A 22261-nucleotide genomic window follows, 5' to 3' on the forward strand; every position below is an offset into this window, starting at 1 on the left:
GTTAGACCTTGGTGAAGGAAATGTAAAGAAAATGAGTGAAGAGAATAAAAGGGAGGAGAGAAAACACACAGAGAGAGCAAGGACAGGAGCAGGGGGGAGTGGGGACAGGCGGATGAGCAGTGTCTCTTTCTTCTGCAGAGAAAAGAGGACAGAGGTAGCCACGCTTCGTTAGAGACGGACAAGGACCCTGCAGGAGAGAGACAGCGCAGGGCAGGGAGACACACACAGGGTGTGAGGAGAGACGCGTGGCCAACACACACACACCAAGACAAAGAAACGCACACACAGACACAAAGAAACACACACACACACAATCTGTCAAGTGTGAGGGTCAATGTTTTACTTGTTTTTTCTGTGTATGCTTTATATGGGTGATTACCAAAGGGTGGTGTTTAGACTATACACACATATTGTTAGATATGATTTATCTCTGTATATACATTGTGGACAATGTTGTACAAAAAGCTGGCCTGGGTCCAGACATTTGAAGTCTACTCCACCTATTTAACAATTCTGTCTGATATCAACCACAAGCCAGACTAGTTATGGCAATGTTGACCCTTATTTATGAATTATGATTTTCAGCGATACTCTATTGATGGATAAGCCAAAATCTAGATGCATATACTATGACATTTTATCAATATTGTGACAAACATTTAACTGAACTATGATTTTGTCAATATAGTCTACTGCTACTGATAGTAATATGTATGTGTTAAAGCTGACAACTGCTGATATTTTCTGTCAACATTCAATACCTTTACAATTAGATCATTTGAATGCCTTAAAAATGTCAATGTGTCCCGACAACGATGTTTCCTGGTACGTCAAAGGCTGTGAAACTGGACAAACTCTAGCATCTGCAAGGTTATCTTGTCTTTATGTGTTCAAAAAATGATTACAGGAACTGTTAAAGCTACATTAACAGTGTGTTGTTCAAGTAGATAACCAGATATATCAAACCTCCAAAGTGTCCAAATATCAACGTGCATAACAGTCCAACACAAGCATGTACGTGGGTCACATAATGAAAAGGTCCTCACCTCCCGTAGCTCCAGCCTCTGGGCCACCGCCTCCAGACATTCCTGTCCCGTACTCTCCACAGACAGAGTGCATTCAATCACATTGTTGTCCAACAGGCGAATCCGTGTCACAAAGTAGTTTTTGCTCAGGACGTTGTAGCGCCGTGTGCGCCGCAGCCTCAGCCGGAAGGGCATGGCTGGCTGGAGGTCACGGCTGAGTCAAAGGTCAAAAGTCACTTGGGAGCAAGCAAGTGGAGAGAGGGGTGGGCCGGCTCTATGACCTGGCCGCTGCCCTCCTCACTCTCGCACGACGCCAGCCACACCACCGGGTGGAAAGATGCACCCTGGCAAGGCGCTGGCCCATTCCCAAAGATGTGCGGAGGGGAGGAGGAGGATGATGATGAGGAGGTGGAGGAGGATGAACAGGTGCTGCAGGGAGAGATGAAAAAGAAACGTGTTAGCCAAACAAGAAACTCTCGAATAATATCCACAGATAGTTTTGTGGAGTCTTTCGAAACTTTCAGATTTGATCCCACAGGAATGCAACAGATAAGCAGTGCTCTAATCAGTAAACATTCTTCCTATCAAACCTTCCCACATCATATTCCTCCGTGTTATCATCCTGCCTACCTCCCATAAACAAGCAGAAACAAAAAACAGACGAGGCCAGCAGAATCTCCGGTGATAGCGGCAGCGGTGCTACGTTGTCAGCAGAGGCAGGAATCACACGGTAGCAGCAGACAGCTTTATCCTATAGTTATGGCAGCTGCGCTCTCTGTAGCCCCGTGAGGCCCAGCGGCGGGCAAAGCTGGGAGACAGAGGCAGAGATGTGAGGCTATGGATGAATGGACATCAAACAGCCGAGCGCAGACATCCATCTGAACCCGGCAGCTGGCTTTGAGGAACTAATGGAGCTTCTAAGTCTCATATCTGCCTGTGTGGGAGGCCTTTCCTTTCCTTTTTATCCCCTCTCTCCCTGGCCGACAACAGCGCAGTGCCAGACATTGAAGCGTACAGTGTTGTAGTGTGTAAGATCACACACATGCGGTGGTGGCACAGATGCTTTCACAGACACACTGTTTGTCAGCTACTGCCACAAAACACACCATGTCAATTAATGTCTTCAATTTGAAACACATAAAACTGTTAATTACTGCAACTCAAGTGCAACATTGTGAGGAAGAGTTAACACAGGTCTTTGGAGAACACTTTGAACATATCAATTAATTAGTCATTGGTTCTAAGCTTTCATGTGTGTGTATGAGGACTAGGGTGGCAAAGGGGCGGAAAATGTCCGGTAAATTTCCGGAAAGTTTCCATGGGAAGTTAAGCTGGGGAATTTTGGAAATATTCGATGCAAAATTTTTAAAAAAACATGACATTTCAACAGATTAAAAAAAAAAAGTTTTTAAGTAGAACAGAACAAGTTTTAATTATTTTATTGAACAATTATTTGTTTCATTGAAGAACGAAAACAGGAATGTTGAGTTAAATATTACTCATCCCCCCCCCCAACCCCACTCATTAAAAAATGAACAAAAATGTACCCCCCCATCCAAAAATCCCCACAAAGTCCCATTCAAAATGTTAAATGAAAAGAGCCCTTCTCCCTCCAAAAAGTCCCAAAGTGTGATCCAGTCTTCTCGAAATCATCTGTGCATGTGATGGAGGAATGCACAGTGCCTGTAGGGGGTGTGGTCTCAATAGCCATGCAGTAAGCAGTGTGCTATGGCATGGATATTCAAGTGTACTTGAATGGCATCTGTTTGTTTTAGTCAAGATTATGCTAAAATATACTTTCCCCAACTATATTTAAGTTCCCTATGAAGAGCCAACCTTCAATTTTGAAAATTCCCAGTTTATTCCCATAAATTCCCGTTTATTCCCATGGAAAGTTTCCATCTTTGTAAATTCCCGGAATTTTGCAACCCTAATGAGGACAGAGCCTTGAAGTAAATCACACACAAACACAAGTGTATTTACTATGTTTATATAGTCACATATGTAGTATCATGTCCTATACACTAGTGTATGCAACACGAGAAGCAAACCTAAATACCTTGGATCCACCAAGTGATAATGCTGGTATTGTCGACAGGAATTAACGTATAATTAATAGATAAAAGCAGTGTCATTTCAAGGGTGGTGGCCACTTTGTAGCCTTGTTAGACTGGAACTACACCTCAAAACCCAAAAAGGTCTACACACCTTCGAAGCTGGAAAAAAAAATTCTTCTCCATAGAAAAACCCTGGGAAATGTCAGTCTGACTAAACTGACATTACAAAGACTCAGGAGGGCAAGTGAACATGAAAACACAAAAGAGGAAAATGCATAGAAAATAATAGAAAATGGAGAGAAAAAACGCACACAAATAGAAGAATAAAAAAGACCAAAATACAGAATGACAATGCTCCAGTGATCAGGAGAGCAGAAAACTGAGGGAGGAGTGGAGAGGGAGAAGGAGGAGGAGTAAAGATGGAGGGGATGTGTTGCTTCTTGTCCCGAGCTCTGGCAATGTGCTGTTGATAGTCAGCTTGGACCCCAGCCCAGATTCCTCTCTACCCTGACTGGAAAAACAGAGCACACCTGACACAAGTATGCACCACAAGGAAGGAAAGTGTGCGTGTGTGTGTGTGTGTGTGTGAGCGTGTGTGCGAGTGTGTGTGTGTGGCGAGGCTGAGTGCGCGGGAGGGGAAAGACACAAGGGAGCAAGTCTTGAATGAAAGGACTACAAACTGCTGAATTACAGCCGTGTTGTTTGGTGCAATCTGAATCACACTTTTGTAACAGCCGTGCCCCTTTGGAGGCCGTAACACATTCCTTACTCCTGAATGCATCCGAGACAGCCACAGCAAGTGAATAATTGGACTACAATGGGTGAGTAAATCAGCTTTGACTTTGGAATATGACCCCAGCCGCCACCTGACCCGGACCACTCTGACTCGGGGCATAGGGGAAGTGACATCACAGATTGGCGGTTAAACCTTTCCCAAAATTCCTCAAGAAAATGTCCCAAGCACAGAGGCTCCGCGAGATCGCTGTCAACAAGCCTACAGATGCGGATAAGCACACAAAGACACAAATAAAGACGCATACTTTCACTGTGTAGTGTACAAACATAGACATGCATGGACAGAGCACACCACAAACACACAGGATCACACACACACCCACCAGGTTTTCAGAGGTTAGCCAAAGGGCCAAACAGCAGTTAGTTCAACTCTAAACTAGTAATCAGTGGCATGGTTGGAAGTGTGTGGTTGAGTCAAGCCAGACAGACAGACAGACAGACAATAGCTGGGGACCGAACCCACTCCTCGACACAAAAAAACGCTGCTTCAACGCCGCTACAGCAACATTCTCTCCTGACCGTCGTGTTTATTTCCAGCGTGCAAAAACAGCATATACGTTTATGAACATTGTAATTTTGTGGCATGGAGAAAACGAGAGGGAAAACTGAGGGAAGAGGTTGTTTTCCTTTTTCAGGGTAGAAAGCTTCGGCTAAATATATATGAAACCATTCATATCTTTTGTTGTGTTTCTTCTCTATCCCCTCTGGACTGGTGTGGTCACAGCAAGAAAAAAGGTGAAAATAAAAAAAAATAGTGTTTTTTTTTAACCACGTTAACAACAGTGTATCATTTCTTCAGCAGACAAGTTGTGTAATGACAGGAATGCTTTTAATAAATCAATCAGGATAAATGATGTGCATGCAGGAGCCATCTAGTCAATTCATAAAAGGTAAGCAAATTACAGAGACCTGCATACTTCAACTGGAAACCACATCAAGTCGTGTGTGAGCTTCCATGTGCAAAAACAAACATGTGAGCTCCGTCAGACTGGCGTCAGATTCAATTCAATCAAACTGTCTCTGTGCTTGTGCGTGATAACATGTCAAAAGATGGCAGATTGATGTCCTCCAGCATGTTATGATTGATGTAGTTGGTGATAAGAAAGGTCATAAGTCAATAAGCAGATTTGTTTTTAGCATGCAGATCAAGCATTTGACAGAAACAGAAATTGTCCAAACTTTGTATTCCTGCAAGTGGTGTGTGCATGGTTCACGTGTGACATTAATATAGAATTCAAAGAGTTGAGTGGCTCTACTTTTCAAAGAACAAAAACACATGAGCCAAAGTGTAAGGATGGATTACAGTGCGTTTATCTGTGCTAACGTAGGCTGCAGTCATTAGCATTTCCAGTTCACTACTAACTGTACTTAGCTTTATTTCCTTGTACACACTCCTTATTAACTAATTTGGTAACAAAATGAAATTGGTACAGAGTTGGTAACGGCCTACCATAAAAAAAAGCCATGTTCACGAGTCCACCATGGGTAATACTTTTCATTCTGGGAGGAAATCTTTGCCTTGATGCTTCCTGGCTTGGAGGAACGTTAAACTCTAGCCAAAGTTACACAAGATAGTGTCACAATATTCTTCTTATGCCCCTGCCTTTAAGCTTTAGACCATGGAAGTACCTAGTATTCATCTTATAATATAGACCCTTTACATGAAAAAAGTCCCAGAGATTACTTTATCAACCAATTCACTGTTTATAAAATCAACCAGCTACAATATACGATCAGTGGCTAGGAATGTCTACACTGTCTGACATAAAGGAGGGGGGAAAGAATCTTAAAGGTTTCCATTGTTAACTCTTCAAACTGCTCGCTCTGTGGGGACAGATCACTTGACAGGTGTAACAAGCAAAAGTGACTAATGGGAGCAGTTGTTAAATGTGTTAACAGGTGACAAAAGACGGATATTAAATCAGAGAAAAAACAATGTTGACACAGGTTTCCCCCCCCCTCAGGGTGCAATGTTTTGCTGCCAGTCATCTCTCTATTCACTCAGGTGTGGACTCAGCACACAGAGGCCACCTGAGAATTTAAACCAAAACAAAACAAGCAGTGACAATCACTTCAGCCCGCCATGTCACGTTATACAACCAAACTATAACCAGCTGCAGGCAAGAAACAACAGGAAATCACCTATTTGTTTATTTTACTACATTATTGATAAAAGGAAAAGTTGTTAAAACATTATTCCCGATCATCTGCGCAGTAACAGAGCGTCTGGTCTGGGTGCTGTGTGTGCCTCGTCTCTCAGGGGTAGCCCGTCTGTCGCTTTGCTCTATTCACATCCACACAATAGCGGGAACAAAACAGCACTTTGTCGCCTACTGCTAAGACCATTAGACGCAGTCCGCCAAGAGCTGAGGACGCAAGTGTAGCGTGTGTAACTCAATCAATCTGATCTCTGTTGTTTGTCTCCGTCTGAAATACCAACACCACCCCTTCCTCCTCCCCTCCTGTTACACATGAGCGCTGTCGCAAAACAAAGGGGTTAAGTGCTTCACAGCTCGTAACTACTCCTCTACAGCGTACTCTTTTTACAGTTTGGACTATACAAGCTTAAACCAGGCCTGGATCAAATAGTAGGAGTTCAAATTAAATAGATATCTAAATACTCAGGATGCTTGTTCAGACAATATAGACAAATACAGTTCTTTCTTTTTCTGGAAAACCACACATTTCCAATTATAAATCACAGAAATGCAGCAAACTGTCACAAATTCAAAGCAAGGAACCATACAATTTCTGGCAATTTTTCTTAACGAATGGCTAAAAAGATACCTTAAAGATCAAAAGTATTTTACTTATCATGTTGGATAGTCTGCATTCCTCACACATAAGATTAATTGCCGTCTAGGAAATCTACTTGTCTGGTACCTAAGCCATCTGTTCATCCAAATAGAATAAAAAAATGTGACCTACTATATTTCACTTTTGTCTGAATAAGAACAGCCAGATTCTGTCAGAATGTTCCTAAAAAGTCTTCTAAGGACTTGGACCCTCTTTTCTGGCTTACCCCGGAGCTAAGACAGGCTCAGTCAATAGTGAGATGTTTTGGGGAAATACAGCTCTGAAGTCTAAACACATTCCTGGACACATACAGCCAAAGTCTATCTGAGTAGCAGTGGGAGCTGACCCTGGATCAGACCGCCTGACTGATCCCTGCAGCCAGATTCACTGGGCGGTAAACTGTGCAATCTCTGCAGTTTAAAAAAAGTAACAGCACATACAGTAAATGAGTGTGCATGCACAGCAATAATTTTCCCAGCATGCCTAAGGGACAGCAGGACACACCACCAGGGCCCTCTTTGTTATCTGACACTCTGGCCATGTGTGTAGCCGTCTGAGCCAGAGGATTGTGTGGAGTGTGTGTGTGTCTGTGTGTACTTTTATCCTTGAAAAAAACACAGTAGACTTTCCGTTTCCTCACCTTAAAGGAATGAACTTAAATATACGTTCCATGGTATACTGTATGCCTTTAATACAGGACTGAACATACATACGCACACACACAAACGTACTGTCTGTCGCACACAAACATTAGCAGCTGCAAACAGATGGTGGAGCCAGGCGGCCAGACAGTGTTTCTAACAAGCGCATCTGCTTTTTCACTTTCCAGCTCTCTTTTTCCCTCTCTCTCCATCTCTTAGACAAAGACACACACACAAACACACTTGCACCCACAAATACATACAAACGTGTTCTGCATAAGAGCACAAGGCCAGCCACAAACAGAGCAGAGTGTTAACTTTTATATGCACTTTTTATGTTAAAGGGGACCTATCATGCAAAATGCACTTTGTGATGTCTTTTATACATATATATGTGTCCCCGGTGTGTCGGGGAACTCACGCAGCATCAGAAAAGAAAACCCTCTCTCTTTTCCTCTGTACCCAAATCTCTAAAAACGGGGGTACAACGGAGCTGATCCAGATTTGCGTCCGATATGACGTCATATCGGCAATGCAGACCGACAGCACTATCAGAAACGTTGCTATCAGAAACAATGCCCGACTGTTTTGGACGTAATATGGTCGGTGTTTACATTAGCATCGCTAACACTCAGAGCTAACCTGTACTGGAGAGCATGTGTGTGAAGAAGCAGGAAATAAAAAGGAACTCACCTTGTGGTATAACCGGCAAGAGAGAAAGCCTTTGAGCTCCATACTGTTTCAGAAATAATCCTTGATAATCCATGATATGGCGTTTCATCACCGCAGAATCTGCCGGTAGAATCTCCCGCATGAGTTCAGCCCCCTCCTTTTTTTTTATCAATTCTTTTTTTTTTAAAGCTTTATACCCCAAATCAGCACTTTTGAAACAGGAAGTGAAATGGATTGATATGAGGCATGGCTAGAATGGGTGATCTGTTTGGTATTTTGAGCAAAACACTTCATAGACATGTTTTTTATATATTTTTATATATCCGAGACCTATGCTATTGCCTAAAAATAGCATGATAGGTGACCTTTAATGTTTAATATGTTCACACATTTATTGTGAAGAACCTGAAGTGTTACCGGAAGTGGGGCGTTTACATTTGGGTTTGAACAGTATCCCAACATGGGATAGAGTTGTACTAAGATAAAAGTTTGCGTTATTATCGATTAATGGTAGCAGAGGATGGCCGGTAACTACAGAGTTCCACCAGGCTTTGACAATGGGAAGCCATACGAAAGCTGGAGGTGTCTATTTGGACCCGAGCCCCGGAGCTCTAACATTTACATTAATTTAATCATCACTTTCGAGGATATTTGGAGGAAAAACGGCGAAAGCTCCCAGCGAGAAACAGCCGACAACAGAGAGGTTTGGAGAGGGTTAGGTGGTATATTCCACAAGAAAAGAGAACATTCCTGCAAAATAGGAGAGACTAATCGTCAAAATGAAACTGATGTCGTCCCATCTGACATTCCACTATGTTGAGTAAAGCCTCCATGAAAAGAGCAGGGACTGTACTAGATATGGAAAATGACAGGGCAGTGATGTTCAACAAACCTGTGAGACTTAGTGTGAACATTATGAACAACAACAAAAGATATTTCAAAGTGATGAACAGGTGTTGGCAACTCCAAAAGATTACACTTAAAGACAATAAAAAGAAGCATGAAGAAACGTACTGTAAGGATGAAATACTATCAATCTCAGAAAAGTTAAGCTCTGTTGTAAAACAAATAATCTTGCTGAAGGTGCATAAACAATATGGTCATGCTCCTGCTGACAGGATACAGAGACTTTTAAAGAGCTCAGGAAACAATGATACAGAATGATTCACCATGCAAAGAATTGTTAGTGAATGTGAAGTATGTCAAAGAGTTGACAATGTTGAAGTAAAGGATAATGCTGCTGATGCCATGGTCTGGCTGATGCCTCCCTGTACTGGTACATCAGAGTAAAAGAAATAGTGCTGACAACAGGAGGAAAAATGTCTCAAGTTGATCCAGCTGTTTTCTGTTGGCTAGATTTGGAGTGTACTGTTGCTGGGGTTTTTGCCTGCCATGTCGATGACTTCATACGGGGTGGCACACAACGTTTCTCCTCAACAGTGATTCCTCAGCTCAGGTCTGCATTACAAGTGGGACGTGAGGAGCATGGAACTACAGTTATGAGGGAATAGACTTTGTGACTGTTGACAGAAAAATGCAAATACACTTCAGCATAGGGCTGTGCAATTAATCGTATTTTAAAATCGCAATTACGATTTTGGCTTGCCACAATTACGAAAACAACATAATCGAAAAAAACGATTATTTTGCTTTGCTAGGTTGTGACAGTGCACTGCAACATATTTGATCTAATGTATTTATCATATTTATATATGTTTAGTAGCTTGTTGAAGTGCGCTCCAAAATATTTGTTGATCTTGTTTATTGGTATTTATTATTTTGATATTATTTATTTAAATGTAGATATCATTTATTTAATTTATTTTTGTATTGGTTTTCAGTTGAATTATACGCTTCAGGGAAATCAACAGTTAAAAAGATACTGTTCAAATTATTATTTGTATTTAAAAGTTCAATAAATGGATGTTTTCAAAGTCAATGAATAATCGTATTTAATAATCGTGATATCAATTATTGACCAAAATAATCGTGATTATGATTTTTGCCATAATCGCACAGCCCTACTTCAGCATATGCAACCCATATATTTGGAACCTTCAGGAGCTGTTGAACAAGACTCTGTGAGAAGGAAAAGGATCCGCTATGGTCTAAAATTGGCCAAATGATCTGGGTTGCAAGACAGAGCAAACCTGATACAATGTTTGATGCCAGCAGCTTGGCGTCAGGCATGAAAAATGCTACAGTGCAGCACTTCCAACACCTGGGAAATGACAGTGGAAAATGGAAAGTTCCCACCTCTTGCTCAAAGAGAGTCAAGAGGGTTGTTCGGAGTACTAACAGGTGAAACATTGGTATTGACAAAGCCCTCTCTCTCTGTCCACCCTGTTCTCTACACTGACTGTTGTAGATGGAAAGCATCCTAAACCCATAACCTGTGTAAAAGACAATCATTCGCTGGTTGATGTGCACTGAAGTCCACAAAGTCAGTCGGTGCTGCGTCTGGAGATAAGCAGCATCAAAGAACGTATACAAACCCAAAAGGTTGAGCGAGTTCTTTGGTACAACACAAAAGAGTAACTTGGAGAGTGCCTTACAAAAAAAAAGGAGCCTCTGCTATCCAGCTACTTAGGAAGAACTTTATGTAGGACAAAGGGAACTGGGGTAAAGGATCATAAGAAAATGAAACAAACAAAAGGTTTCATTTTTGAGACGTCATACATTTATTTTTGTTACTGTTATGGTGTTTTCATGTTAAAAGAAAAAGGGTAAAAACAAACTAACAAGGCTCCAGTTGAATAGTAATTGTATTTTCGCACAGAGGTGACACCCAGACAGTGAAGGAGCCTCGTCTGTATCTTGACAGTCACACACAGCATTTCCTTACGTGTGACTCTCACACACAGATATACACTTGCGTACAAACAAAGGGGTTCAACTGTGAGTTAAAATCACAAAGCTTCACTGAAAAGTAAAACAAGTCAAAAATAAAAAATGTGTTCAAGGACATTTCAGTCAACATCAATGCAACATCTCAGAATTTCTTGCAGTTGTGCTCTTAAAACATCCACTATATATTCCTCTTGCAGATGATCATTTGAAAGTCCTGATGAGATTCTGATTCAAAGCCAATGTAATGCATATAGCTCATCTAATGTATGAGCATATGCAATAAGAGTTTGCCTTTCTGTCAAATGTTGGATTATCACTGACTGTTGAAGAAAATCAACTTGTCCTCCCATTAAACAAGTAAATCATGTCATTTTCCAACAGTATTGTCAATTTGTCATTAAACTGGTTGTTTTTCTGTGACATATTTGTATGTAGTCATGCTTCAAGAAACTTATTAGTACAATTCTGGTAAACACAACATTTAAATTGGTCTTTTGGGAGAAATAATATCAACTAATGACGACAATTGTACGGAAGTTAGTAGCCTTAGAACTTCCTAAGTTGAAGCAGCCTTGATAGTGAATGTCTAAAAGCACCCTACTCTAAATATCGTAAAACTAAAAGAGTTGAAGACAATAATAATCGCGGCAGAACTGTGCCACAGGTGACAGCAATAGAAAGGTATTGCTCATTGTTTCAGGCTGGCATTGCCATGTAAACACTGTCAATAAAACATGAAGAGGGGGAGGATCAAAGAGGGTTTTCCAAACCAACAATGCTCTGCCGACTCATCCTGTGGCTCTGAAATCTGTGGATTGATGACATGAAGGCCGGGAGTTTCATAGATATGGCCGAGAGAAAAAGTGCAGTGTTTGTGTATTTATGTGTGAGTGTCCCTGCTCCTGATTGATAAAATAAAGGCTTTAGATAAGTGAGCACACAGGATACAGGGGAAAAGAGGTGTGACACCAGCGTTTCTCAGGCTCTTATCATGTTGGTACAGTTGTTCAGGATGAGGGGTGGGCGGGGGGGGGGTGATGGATGGAAAGAGTGATGGACAGTGAGGCTGATAGCGGCCCTCTCCACCTCCACAAAAGCAACACAAGCGTCGGCCACCATGTCTGCTCCAAAGCCAAACCACGGTGCTGTTCACATTTTCCATGCCCCCTCCTCCTGGGAACCACATCACACTCACACAACCATACACACAAACACAGCTCCTCACACACAAACACACACACACATGCTCCATCATGAAAAAGCCACTGAGTGTTTTCTCACAGCTGAACCTCAGGCACTAACACTAACAGGGACCTCAATAGCTCGCAGTTTACAGGCCTATGAAAGCAACAACACTTTGGGGTTGCTACTGCTTACATCCGGCTGTATCCAAGACACATAATGGCCGTGAGGAAAGGAAAATTCACACTTTTAAAACTCGAGATCAAATGGAAAACATCTCTGCTTGATGCTCTATTAGGAGAGAAGAGACACTTCCTCTCAAAATACTATAAAATGTGTACAGTTACACCATATGTGAGCCACATTACAGGGAAAGACACAGTTTTAACTCCTGGGATAGTCAGAAGGAGAGGGGTCTGTCCTGCTGTGGGGGGCGGGACCAGCTGTGATTGACAACTCGACCGCAGCACCTGGAAGCTGCCTCAGGTGTAGTGTGGGAGAGTTGGGCATGTGGCGGCACGCTCTCTGCTCTGTTGTTGTCTGCCGGGCTGCCAGAGAGCACAGCACTTACACAACTCTTACAAAAGCCTCTCTGCAAGTGTGCACACACTCGCCACACACACAACACGCTGATCAGACATATACTTAAACCCAGCTTGCACATTACTGTATATGAAACTGTTTTATGTTATTAGGATCTTTTTTTTTTTTTAAACATGTTTTTATTATGACGCTCCTTAAAAGCAGGTTTTTATGTCATTCATATAAATAATTACTTGTTTTTCGAGCAGAACTGCTAAAACTAACATGACATTCATAAGGAATTATTGCATTTAGAGCCTCAACTAATGACATTCACAACTAATCTGTTGATATGTCAGAAAACTTGAAAATGCCCATCAAATGTTCATTTAGCCACATGTGACATATTCAAGTTGCTTGCTTTGTCTGACAAACACTTAAATATGTTCAATTTACTAAGATAAAAACTATTAAATGGTCACTTTTCAAAAGCACAAACCAAAAGGTTTTTGGCACTTTTGCTGTCACAAAGGACTCCAAAAATTCCTTGTTTGTCAAATTTGTATTTGATTAATTGTGTCAGACATAGGGTAAATAAATAAAGTTTAGGATGATATAGCTAAAGTATAATAGATCCATAACGGTACAAAATATAGCAAAAACAGCATTTTATCATCATTTTAGAAAGCCCTTGTTAATGTATTAATAAAATCACTGAAATTGTAAGAAACAGGAAGGAGGTCTTTTATCTGCAGAACAATAGGAGTTTGAAGGAATTTTGCACATTTCTTGGCCTTCACTTAAAACTGCTACGACAATAACAACAGTCACTTTCCTCCCTCCCTCCCTCTCTTCCTGTGCTACAGCGCGAGCCCTTGAGCAAAATTACAGGTGTGTTCCCCCCACATAGCAATCAAATGGCCTTTAGACTCAGATGACCACTGGCTACACAAACAATGGCCATTTTTCCTTTAAACATGCAGCCTCGCATTATGCAGTAAACACGTATTACAGTCTTACCATGCACAACGTAAACAAAACATGCCTTTGGTCCTTAGCGTTAACATTTCAGGAGCAAATTCCTTAAGCTTTTAAATATAAAAGAAGAACATAGAGGGCAACATTTGACACTGCTTTTGTGGAAATGATCAGACGCGTATTATAAATGTAACCCAACTACCTTGTGACTCAACTATTAACATGCCTCACCATGAAGTGATGAAAACACGGACGAAGGCGGAAACTACAACTCTGACGTTTGGTCCTTTAAATCCTCCATCAGTGTTTTAAAAGTGGTGTGTACTCCCGAGCCACTTGCTTTGGCACCATATAATTTACATAGCATGCCTTTGAGCTTATAAAGACAGCCAGATGTGTGTGTGTGTGTGTGTGTGTGTGTGTGTGTGTGTGTGTGTGTGTGTGTGTGTGTGTGTGTGTGTGTGTGTGTGTGTGTGTGTGTGTGTGTGTGTGTGTGTGTGTGTGTGTGTGTGTGTGTGTGTGTGTGTGTGTGTGGCCCACGCCTCCTGCAGCTATGCTATATTTGCCTTTACAGAACTCTTCCCTTTCTTTTTCTTTTTTGTACAGTAATGGATGGTGGTAGTCCAAGGTGCATGTCCAAACACATCTTTACATAGTCTCACACAAACATGCACGTACAGGGTGTGAGCAGGGCAAACAAAAATGATAACATCATCACCATTTAACCCATGATGTAAGTCATCTTTGGGAAGGATGCATGTGCAGCTCTTGCGCCAAGTCTCTTGTTTCTACCTGAATGACTCCATGCAGTGTGCAATAAACTACAGTCAATGAGCGTATGTTAACACAGGTGGTTGTCAGAGTGTGATTGTCATTTCTAGGTGTAACAATAAAGTGTTGTAGGTCATACGGATGCATATGCAGGTCTTACTTTAAGTCTCTTGTTTTACCTGAATGACTCCATGCACTGTGCACTAAAATACAGTCAATAAGCGTCTGTTAAGACCAAAGACACAGGTTTTTTTAAGTGTGTAGTTGTCATTTCTAGGTGTAACAATAGAGTAAGGTAGGTCATCCAAGTGATGCCTAGTTGTGTCCATTGCCTCCAAAAGAGAAGTCCAAACTAGGTGCTATGGGGGTTTGTGCAAAAGCCTCCATAAAGTATTTTTAGACAAGTTTATTAATATTCAAAATTCATGATGGCTGTTTTAATACTTCAGCATTACCTCATTACCTGTTACTATAACGTGGTAGCCTGCTGTGATTGGAGGTGTAACTCTTCACACTGCTTTCAGTTTACCAACAGGTTTACTTTGTTCTCCAGTTCAGTGGTACACATATTTTCAAGAGGAAAGGAGGCTCTGTCTGTATTTTAATGTATGTTTATATGGAGAAAGACGGGGTGGGGGTTTAGCATGAGAATATTTGGGTTCCCCTGACGTGGCCCGGGCCATTCGGCCTACATGTTACACTGCGCATTGAGACATTTAAAAGAGCTTTTCACTACTTCAAGGCGTTTTGGAAACAACCAAGAGCATAACAAAACTCTCCTGGTTATGATTTTGTTTTGTTGCATGAAGAAAACTTACCCTAAATCCTGCGCTACATGCCGTTTTCTGCTCCTCGCTGGAGAAACTCCTCTTTGCTCGACGGCGTTGAAGCTCAAAGCCAGCAGATAATCCTCATATCGTGTTTTTCTTCTGAATACGTTCCCATGAGAGACTCTTGAATTAAACGAGCGCAGCAACTTTCAGAACAAAAAGTCACAAACTGTCGCTGCTCCAACTCCCACGTTTTTTCTCCGTTTTTTCACGGAGCCCAAAAGTCATAAAAAAAGTCACAAAAAGTTCTCCAACTCGGCTGTGTGTAACTACGACGTGGTCCTCTTCGAGCGCAGCGACTTTTGATATGTTTATAGTAGTGGTCCCTGTAGTCCAATGGAGGCGTTCAGGACAGGGGGGAGACGAGCAAAAGCTGCGTTCAGGAGCAGCAGAAAATATTGGAATTTGGAGTTTTAGTCAAAGGGAGCGTTATGCATTGGGTAGGGAAAATCTGACACTGACATGATGACACTAATGCATACAAACAAATACATGTCCTATGTACTACTAAACTATGTAACATAGTTGACTTTGGTACTTTGTCTTCTTTGGCTACATTTGTCTTTACCATACCCACATTTATTCAAATTTTCAAAACGTCAATAACGGTCTATAATATATTCATATTTATTATGTATTGTTTATTTTACTTTCTATTTGTATACCTGATCTATAGTGTATTCAATTTCTATACTGCTGTTTATAATGGTTATACCTCCTTATACGGTTCATAGTGTACTTCAGTTTATATCTGCCATAGGGCATTATGTATATATTTATATTATACCATGAACACTCTGCACTTTCTGCTTGTTTTGCACTTCTGGTTCGATGCTAACTGCATTTCGTTGCTTAGTACTATTCTGTGCAATGACAATAAAGTTGAATCTAATCTAAATTGTGAATCCCTAGATAATTTTGCCTCTATAATATAATATATATATATACTATTTAAGTAAAACAAGGATAATTACAGCTGGTGGTGGTCACTAAATTACATTTTTAATGACATCACAAAAGGGTACATTTTGGGATCTAGATTTTTTACACTTAATTAATAATGGTGTTAAAGAGTGTGGACGCTGGTACGTAGTTTTTGTTTCACTTTGACACAGCAATGCTAGCTGTTTGCCATTGTTCTCTGTCTTTGTGCTAAGCTAACCTAAGCTGGCTGTAAGTGTATATTCAGCTTGTAAACAGATATTAATTTGAATGGTAAATAGATAACTAGCTAGGAAGGCAGTTTCCTAAAAAGTGCACTAAACTGCTCTCTTACACTACAACACATCATTAAAACATACATGTGTTTTTATCAAAAGAAAGCAATTTTATTAAAAAAAAAAAGTATGTTCCTGGACCCTGTGTATTTATCTCCACTGAAATGATGTAAGCAAGGGCAAGAATCCCTTTGTAGAGTGGAGGTGGGATGTCCCAGCCTTGGCGGGGTCCCTGAAGGCAGCAGCGGGTCCAGATGCCTCCCCTCAGCTCTGACATCAGACCGGAGGAATCTGAGGAATGCCGGGCTCCTGGGAGAAGTCCTCCTCGTTTAATGGTTTTCCAGGGGCCACAGAGGTGACTAAACGATGAACAAAGGAGGCACCCTCAGATATTTATGTCCCCCCTTTTGCCTTTTGGCCAGGGAAGAGTTACAGCCTCGGTGGGGTAATTTATTTGCAAAGCCTACATTTTTACAACATGTAGGCTTATAGGCAGGTTTGGACATTATTTCACAGAATATTTGGTTTATTTAAATATATAAACGTATGTCCTGACCTTATCCCAAGCATAACACTGTATCAATAAATGTATTTCATAAGTGCTAAATAAAAAAATTAGGTGACTGTTTAAAGCATTCTTCCCATTGCAAAGTCATCCTGGTGCATACATTGTAAATCCCATTTTTTATTGATTTATTTTATCTATATACACCTCTGTTTTATGTAGGGATTTTCACATATAAATATATATAATCTCAGCAGAGAAAAGTATACACATAAAACAAAAAAAGATAATTTTGAGTCCAACAAAAATATTATCCAGCCTTTAAAACCCCATCGTGTGGCTTCATGTCCTTAGCAGAACAGTACAATATTGATAATGAACCTTTTGTATAAATGATTGTATACATGTCACATCATTTGTGTTCCTCTATGCATTTCGTTTTATGATACATTCTGTAACCTTAAACCACCTCAAACAAGTCCAATTGTAGCACATTTATAATGTTTCTGCAATAAGCGCCCACTTGCTGTTATGATCCCTTGTGCAGATTCCATTGTGATCTCATTATATATTTTCAAAGCAAACTCTATAAATACCAGCAAATGATGAATCCCTGTATCCATCCTACAAGGAGATCACAGGAACATTATTGTACCACAGGAGAGTAGAAAATACAGGAAAGAATCAAACTTGCCTGACATGTTTGTTAAACAGATTTGTAAGCAATGTTCTGTTTGGAGACAAGTGTGGGGTTTAATGACAGGATAGTTGTTGTTCTCTGAAGATTCTCAGCTCATATTAAGCTGAGAATCTGACAAGTTGAGGTCAAATTATGAAAATTGCACATACTCAAAACCCAACATGTATAAACATTTGTGTGGATGCATTTGCATTAACATGCTGTAAGTGTAATGAATCAAGTAGTGAAATAGAGAACACATCAACACTCAGAATATAGAAAAAGCCTGCATTATTTGTGACCAAATTGCAGCCTCTGGTGGCTAAAGTTTAAATCACAGCAGCCACGATCAGCACAAGACATCAATTACAAAAATCATTACAAACAGAACACTTTATTTTATCTAAGGTGAATTACAAAAATGTGTTCCAAAAAGTGTAAAACCAGATAAAAAAAATGTGTGATAGCAAAAACATTAAAACCTATATTTATTATTCAGTCTTATACATTAAACACATCATACCAGATGTCTATACTTCAGATAAACTTCCTCTCGCAGGTGGTATTGAACCAGCTGCTTGATCCGGGTATTCCTAAACCAGGACATTGGAAAAAAACAAACTCTTATAATGATACACACTGTCCACGCCAATAATTCCTAGTCTGTACTGAACTCTGACTCCATGCAGTCCTCTTCATCACCACACAGCAGTGCTCCAACACTGTCCATCTCTGAGAGAGCCTCTCTTAGATCTATGTGATGGATCACCACAGTGTTGATGGAGCCTGCAGGCGCTTCATCACTCACAAATGTGTTTCCACTAATGCATTTACTGGTAATAATCTTCTCGGTATAGCTTATTCAGTAGGCTATCAGATCCATTTGCTATCAGCCTGGTGGATAAAAGATGCAGTCTCTTTCCAAGAAACATCCACTCTAAATGTAATGATACACAAAAAAATAGCAGTTTGTGCTGTATCACTTAATCCGGCATTACTGCTCACTTTCCTGCTCTGTGGGGTATTACGAAAAGAAAAGATTGACCCTCAATGAAAGGAGAAACTGACATATGTTTAGCTCAGATGTAAGAGTTGTTTCATACATTTTTTAACCTTATTTTTCCGTTGTCAAAAAGCAATAAATGTCAGACCCTTTTGGAGAATGTTAAACTGTACACAATTGTATTCAATGTAGGTCACTGCAAACAAACATCTTCTCAAATGGTTCAGCGAACGTGGAGATGAACAAGAGGAAAATTGTAGGATTTGGGTTATTTTGTTTCCTCATTAATCACACATGGAGACATTATTTACATCAAAAAAGATAAGATGCTGCAGGGTTTGTCTCAACTTGCAACCCTGCCCAGTTGTTGAGCCTGCAGGTCCCAGAGAAACAATGTAGGATTTTTATTTTTCTATTTTAGGGGGTTTTGGAAACAGACGGAGGACTGTGCTTCCTGGGATATCCTCAGGGAAATGCTGTGGGAGGTTAAAACAGTGGCATTGCTGTTCAGAGACTTCTGTCCTTCTACACTCGCTGTGTATCATGTTCTGAATCACTGGCATTAAGGTGTGTTGAGACACTCCAGGGCAAAATTGGTTCTTCCTTATCTTTGGGTATAGACGCATATAATGGGACTCTAAAGCATGACTACAAAGGAAGGGGGAAGATTTCTGGTGTTATAGTTGGTTCTCTTGGTTCGATCTTTGCCAAAGTTATTGTACTTTTAGCAATAATATCAGTTAATGCGCACTGTTAGAAGTCTGTGGAAGAGACACACAAACTCTCAGGTATCTCTCTGAGTGTTTTATTATAGGAAACCATTTTGATGAATTATAGACCTAAGCAGTTAAGATAGGAAAAAAGTGATTAACATATAGGATGATAAATTAAAAGTGAATGATGCCATGGACAAGATTTGCCATATTTATCATTATTCATTGATTTAAGTAAGAGGTGGAACATGGTGTGATAACGTTCTGTTCTTAAAGGATTAAGGGAGGCTTTTGGTTTGGTTGCAGGTCAAAAGGAACAGGGAGTAAACGCCTATAGCATTCTTAACATCTGCCACATAAATCTCTTTTATTGGACAGCTGCTGGTCTGCACATTGGTCACTTATTTTGTTGTTAAAAGGATTTCTATAAAGATGGATCCATTTAGTATGTTAAGCTAACAATGTACATATTTACAGCTCAGTGTGGATCATAAAGTTAACTGTTGGTGTGTCTGCTGCTCGAGGCTTCCTCACGTCTGGCTCTGAGCCACAGCAGCTCATCCCTAATGTTTTGGGATTTGGATGTTTGAAAAAGAGATAAGCCTTGGGTTCAAAAACTTGTAGGCGTTTTGTTAAGATGTGTTCTTATAAGCCCACTTGTCTTCAGGTGCCCTTAAATAAGGCGAGAGGCAGATTCTGTCTCGCTGCAGACCCCTGTAGAATAGACACTTTTACAAACAACACATCTCTTTCTTTCATCAAAAGAGTTTTCCACCCACACACCCTCACCTATTTTAAGATGCTCTTCCAAGGTTATAACCTCTAAAGAAACACCTGCCTAGAACTATAAAGTGGTCGGAGAAAAAACTGTTTTTCAAACAAAGACATGTTTCAACCTTCCTTGAATCACTTCTTTGTATTTCAGCTTTTTCCTCCCACGACGTAAGGGAGGACTCAAGGCAACACACACTTCCCAAAGGGACATTCCTTCTCACTCACAATGTTTTAAACGACGTCAGCCTGTTCATGACGCACAGTTGTATAACCTGCTCCTGAGTTATTGTACGATTGCTCTGGAATATGAAACTTGAAGTCTGTAATTGGTTTACAAAAGGTTACAGTCACAGTAAGTCTATTCATTTCAAGCGTAGGAGTCCTATTATGGGACTGACAGCCTAAATAGTCATTTCCTACTGTGCTGCTTTGGGAGGATGTCATTTGATACTCCATATCTCTACAAGTGGGAACCGAGGACATCAAAAAATAGAAGATGCCGGGCTGGCTGATGACTAACCAGTAAAAATGGGGCCTGCTTTTTCTATGATTCATATATTATGTAAATCATAAACACCAAAACACTCCGAAATAGAACAGAGTGAGAAAAAATGTTGCATTACTTGACATATAAATCTGATTTGTCAAATGTATAAACATCAAGGAAGGCTTTTATATATATATCTTTGTATTTTTCTTCTGTTGTCCACATTTTATGTCAGCCACATAAAGTTCACAAAAAGTTGAATGCTTTTTGAGGGAAAAAGTGTATGTTCAGTTAGATCATCCCCACTGCAGGAAGACATATAAAGAGACACTCTTAACATCTGTTCATTTAAAAAAAGGTGTTTTAAATGTAGAATGTATTTCATTTTCATGAGCTATATTTGTGTTGTATTTTCCTGACCATTTGTATGGCCTACAAATGTAAGGTTGGCATGGTTAGCATGCTTTTACATTTTCGTGTTAACTGAAGTCCACTGTAGTTCTTCTGCAAGCGCAATGCTAGATGCCACCAAATCCTACACACTTTCCCTTTATCAGTCAAATTAGTCAAAATAATGTATTTTTCAAATGTTACAACCGTCCATGATTGTATTGCAACCGTTCCCAGGGTTAGGGCTCATTTCAACATCTGACAATACATATTGTGAATGATACTTGGTATGTAATCATCTATAAATGGTATGGATCATAAGCAGACAGATGTTTGATATAATTATAAAGATTGGTTGGTCTAGTTAGAATTGTCAGAGAGAAATGAAAACCTTCCCCAGGGTCATGTGTTTGGGGTTCAAGAAGTTCACATGTTGCCAACACTGTTGCCAGGCAATAGACGTGTTCATGTTGAAGGCCTTTTTGTGTAATGTTGTTTGTTCGTTGTTGAGTTTTATTTTGTTGCATTTTCAGCGTCATGCTTACAATTTCTAAGGAACCTCCACGACCTCTGTCAGACAATCTCTGACAAAGTTGTGAATGACCCTGCGTGTTAGTCATAACGGCCAGACTGTGCTTTAAAGGGGACCTATCATGCAAAATGCACTTTTGTACGTCTTTTATACATGAATATGTGTCCCCGGTGTTCCAGGGAACTCACCAAGTGTCAGAAAACACAACCCTCTCTATTTTCCTCCATACCCAAATCTCTAAAAAAGGGGCTGCAACGGATCTGATAAAAACTGATCCAGATTTGAACACTGTCCTGACGTCAGGACAGTGGCGCTACGGCTATTGGGCCAACTCCACCAATCAGGAGGAGACAGCCACGGCCATTGCCGTTCGAAAGCGCTGGAGACGCTGTAGTACATATGCCAGGCCAGTAGATGGTGCTGTTCTCACAGAATCTGCCCTTGCAGAGCAGAGCTAAAAAAAGTGCAAATTGAGCGAAATGAGGCATGGCTAAAGGCCCTGACACACCAGGCAGTCACCAGAGAACTCGCCGACACCCGACACCGACAGTTCCATCGACGAGTTCTCCTGCGTCTTGGCCGTGTGTCGCACTGGAAATCACTGCAAAGACTTCAGCCGAGCACGTACGAACTGCGCATGCGTGAGTGGCAATAACTCTCCTTACCAGCAGGCGGCGGTAGTGTGTATTCGTCATTCAAAATAGGCAACAACCGGAAGACAGAGAAGAAGAACAGACTGATATAAACAAACAAATAGCATGTGCGTTCCATTTTCACTCTCGTCCATCGAAAACATGTTTTAGAATATAAAAATACATGAATGATGAAATGAGCACATAAAG

General features: G+C 40.6%; 1 protein-coding gene across 1 annotated transcript in view; it reads right to left on the reverse strand.

The window, feature by feature from the left end:
• Positions 1–15466, reverse strand: part of LOC117492545 (tyrosine-protein phosphatase non-receptor type 14-like) — a 38529-nt gene extending 23063 nt beyond the window's left edge. The window contains exons 1-2 of the mRNA XM_034142845.1: positions 15108–15466; positions 1047–1454 (exon numbers count right to left, since the gene is read on the reverse strand). Coding sequence (XP_033998736.1) covers positions 1047–1220 — 174 coding nt within the window. The 5' untranslated portion in view covers positions 1221–1454; positions 15108–15466. The remainder of the gene's footprint in view (positions 1–1046; positions 1455–15107) is intronic.
• Positions 15467–22261: the final 6795 nt, after the last annotated feature.

The sequence above is a fragment of the Trematomus bernacchii genome, unplaced genomic scaffold (genome assembly GCF_902827165.1).
Source record: "Trematomus bernacchii unplaced genomic scaffold, fTreBer1.1, whole genome shotgun sequence".
In the NCBI taxonomy this organism is placed as follows: Eukaryota; Metazoa; Chordata; class Actinopteri; order Perciformes; family Nototheniidae; genus Trematomus; species Trematomus bernacchii.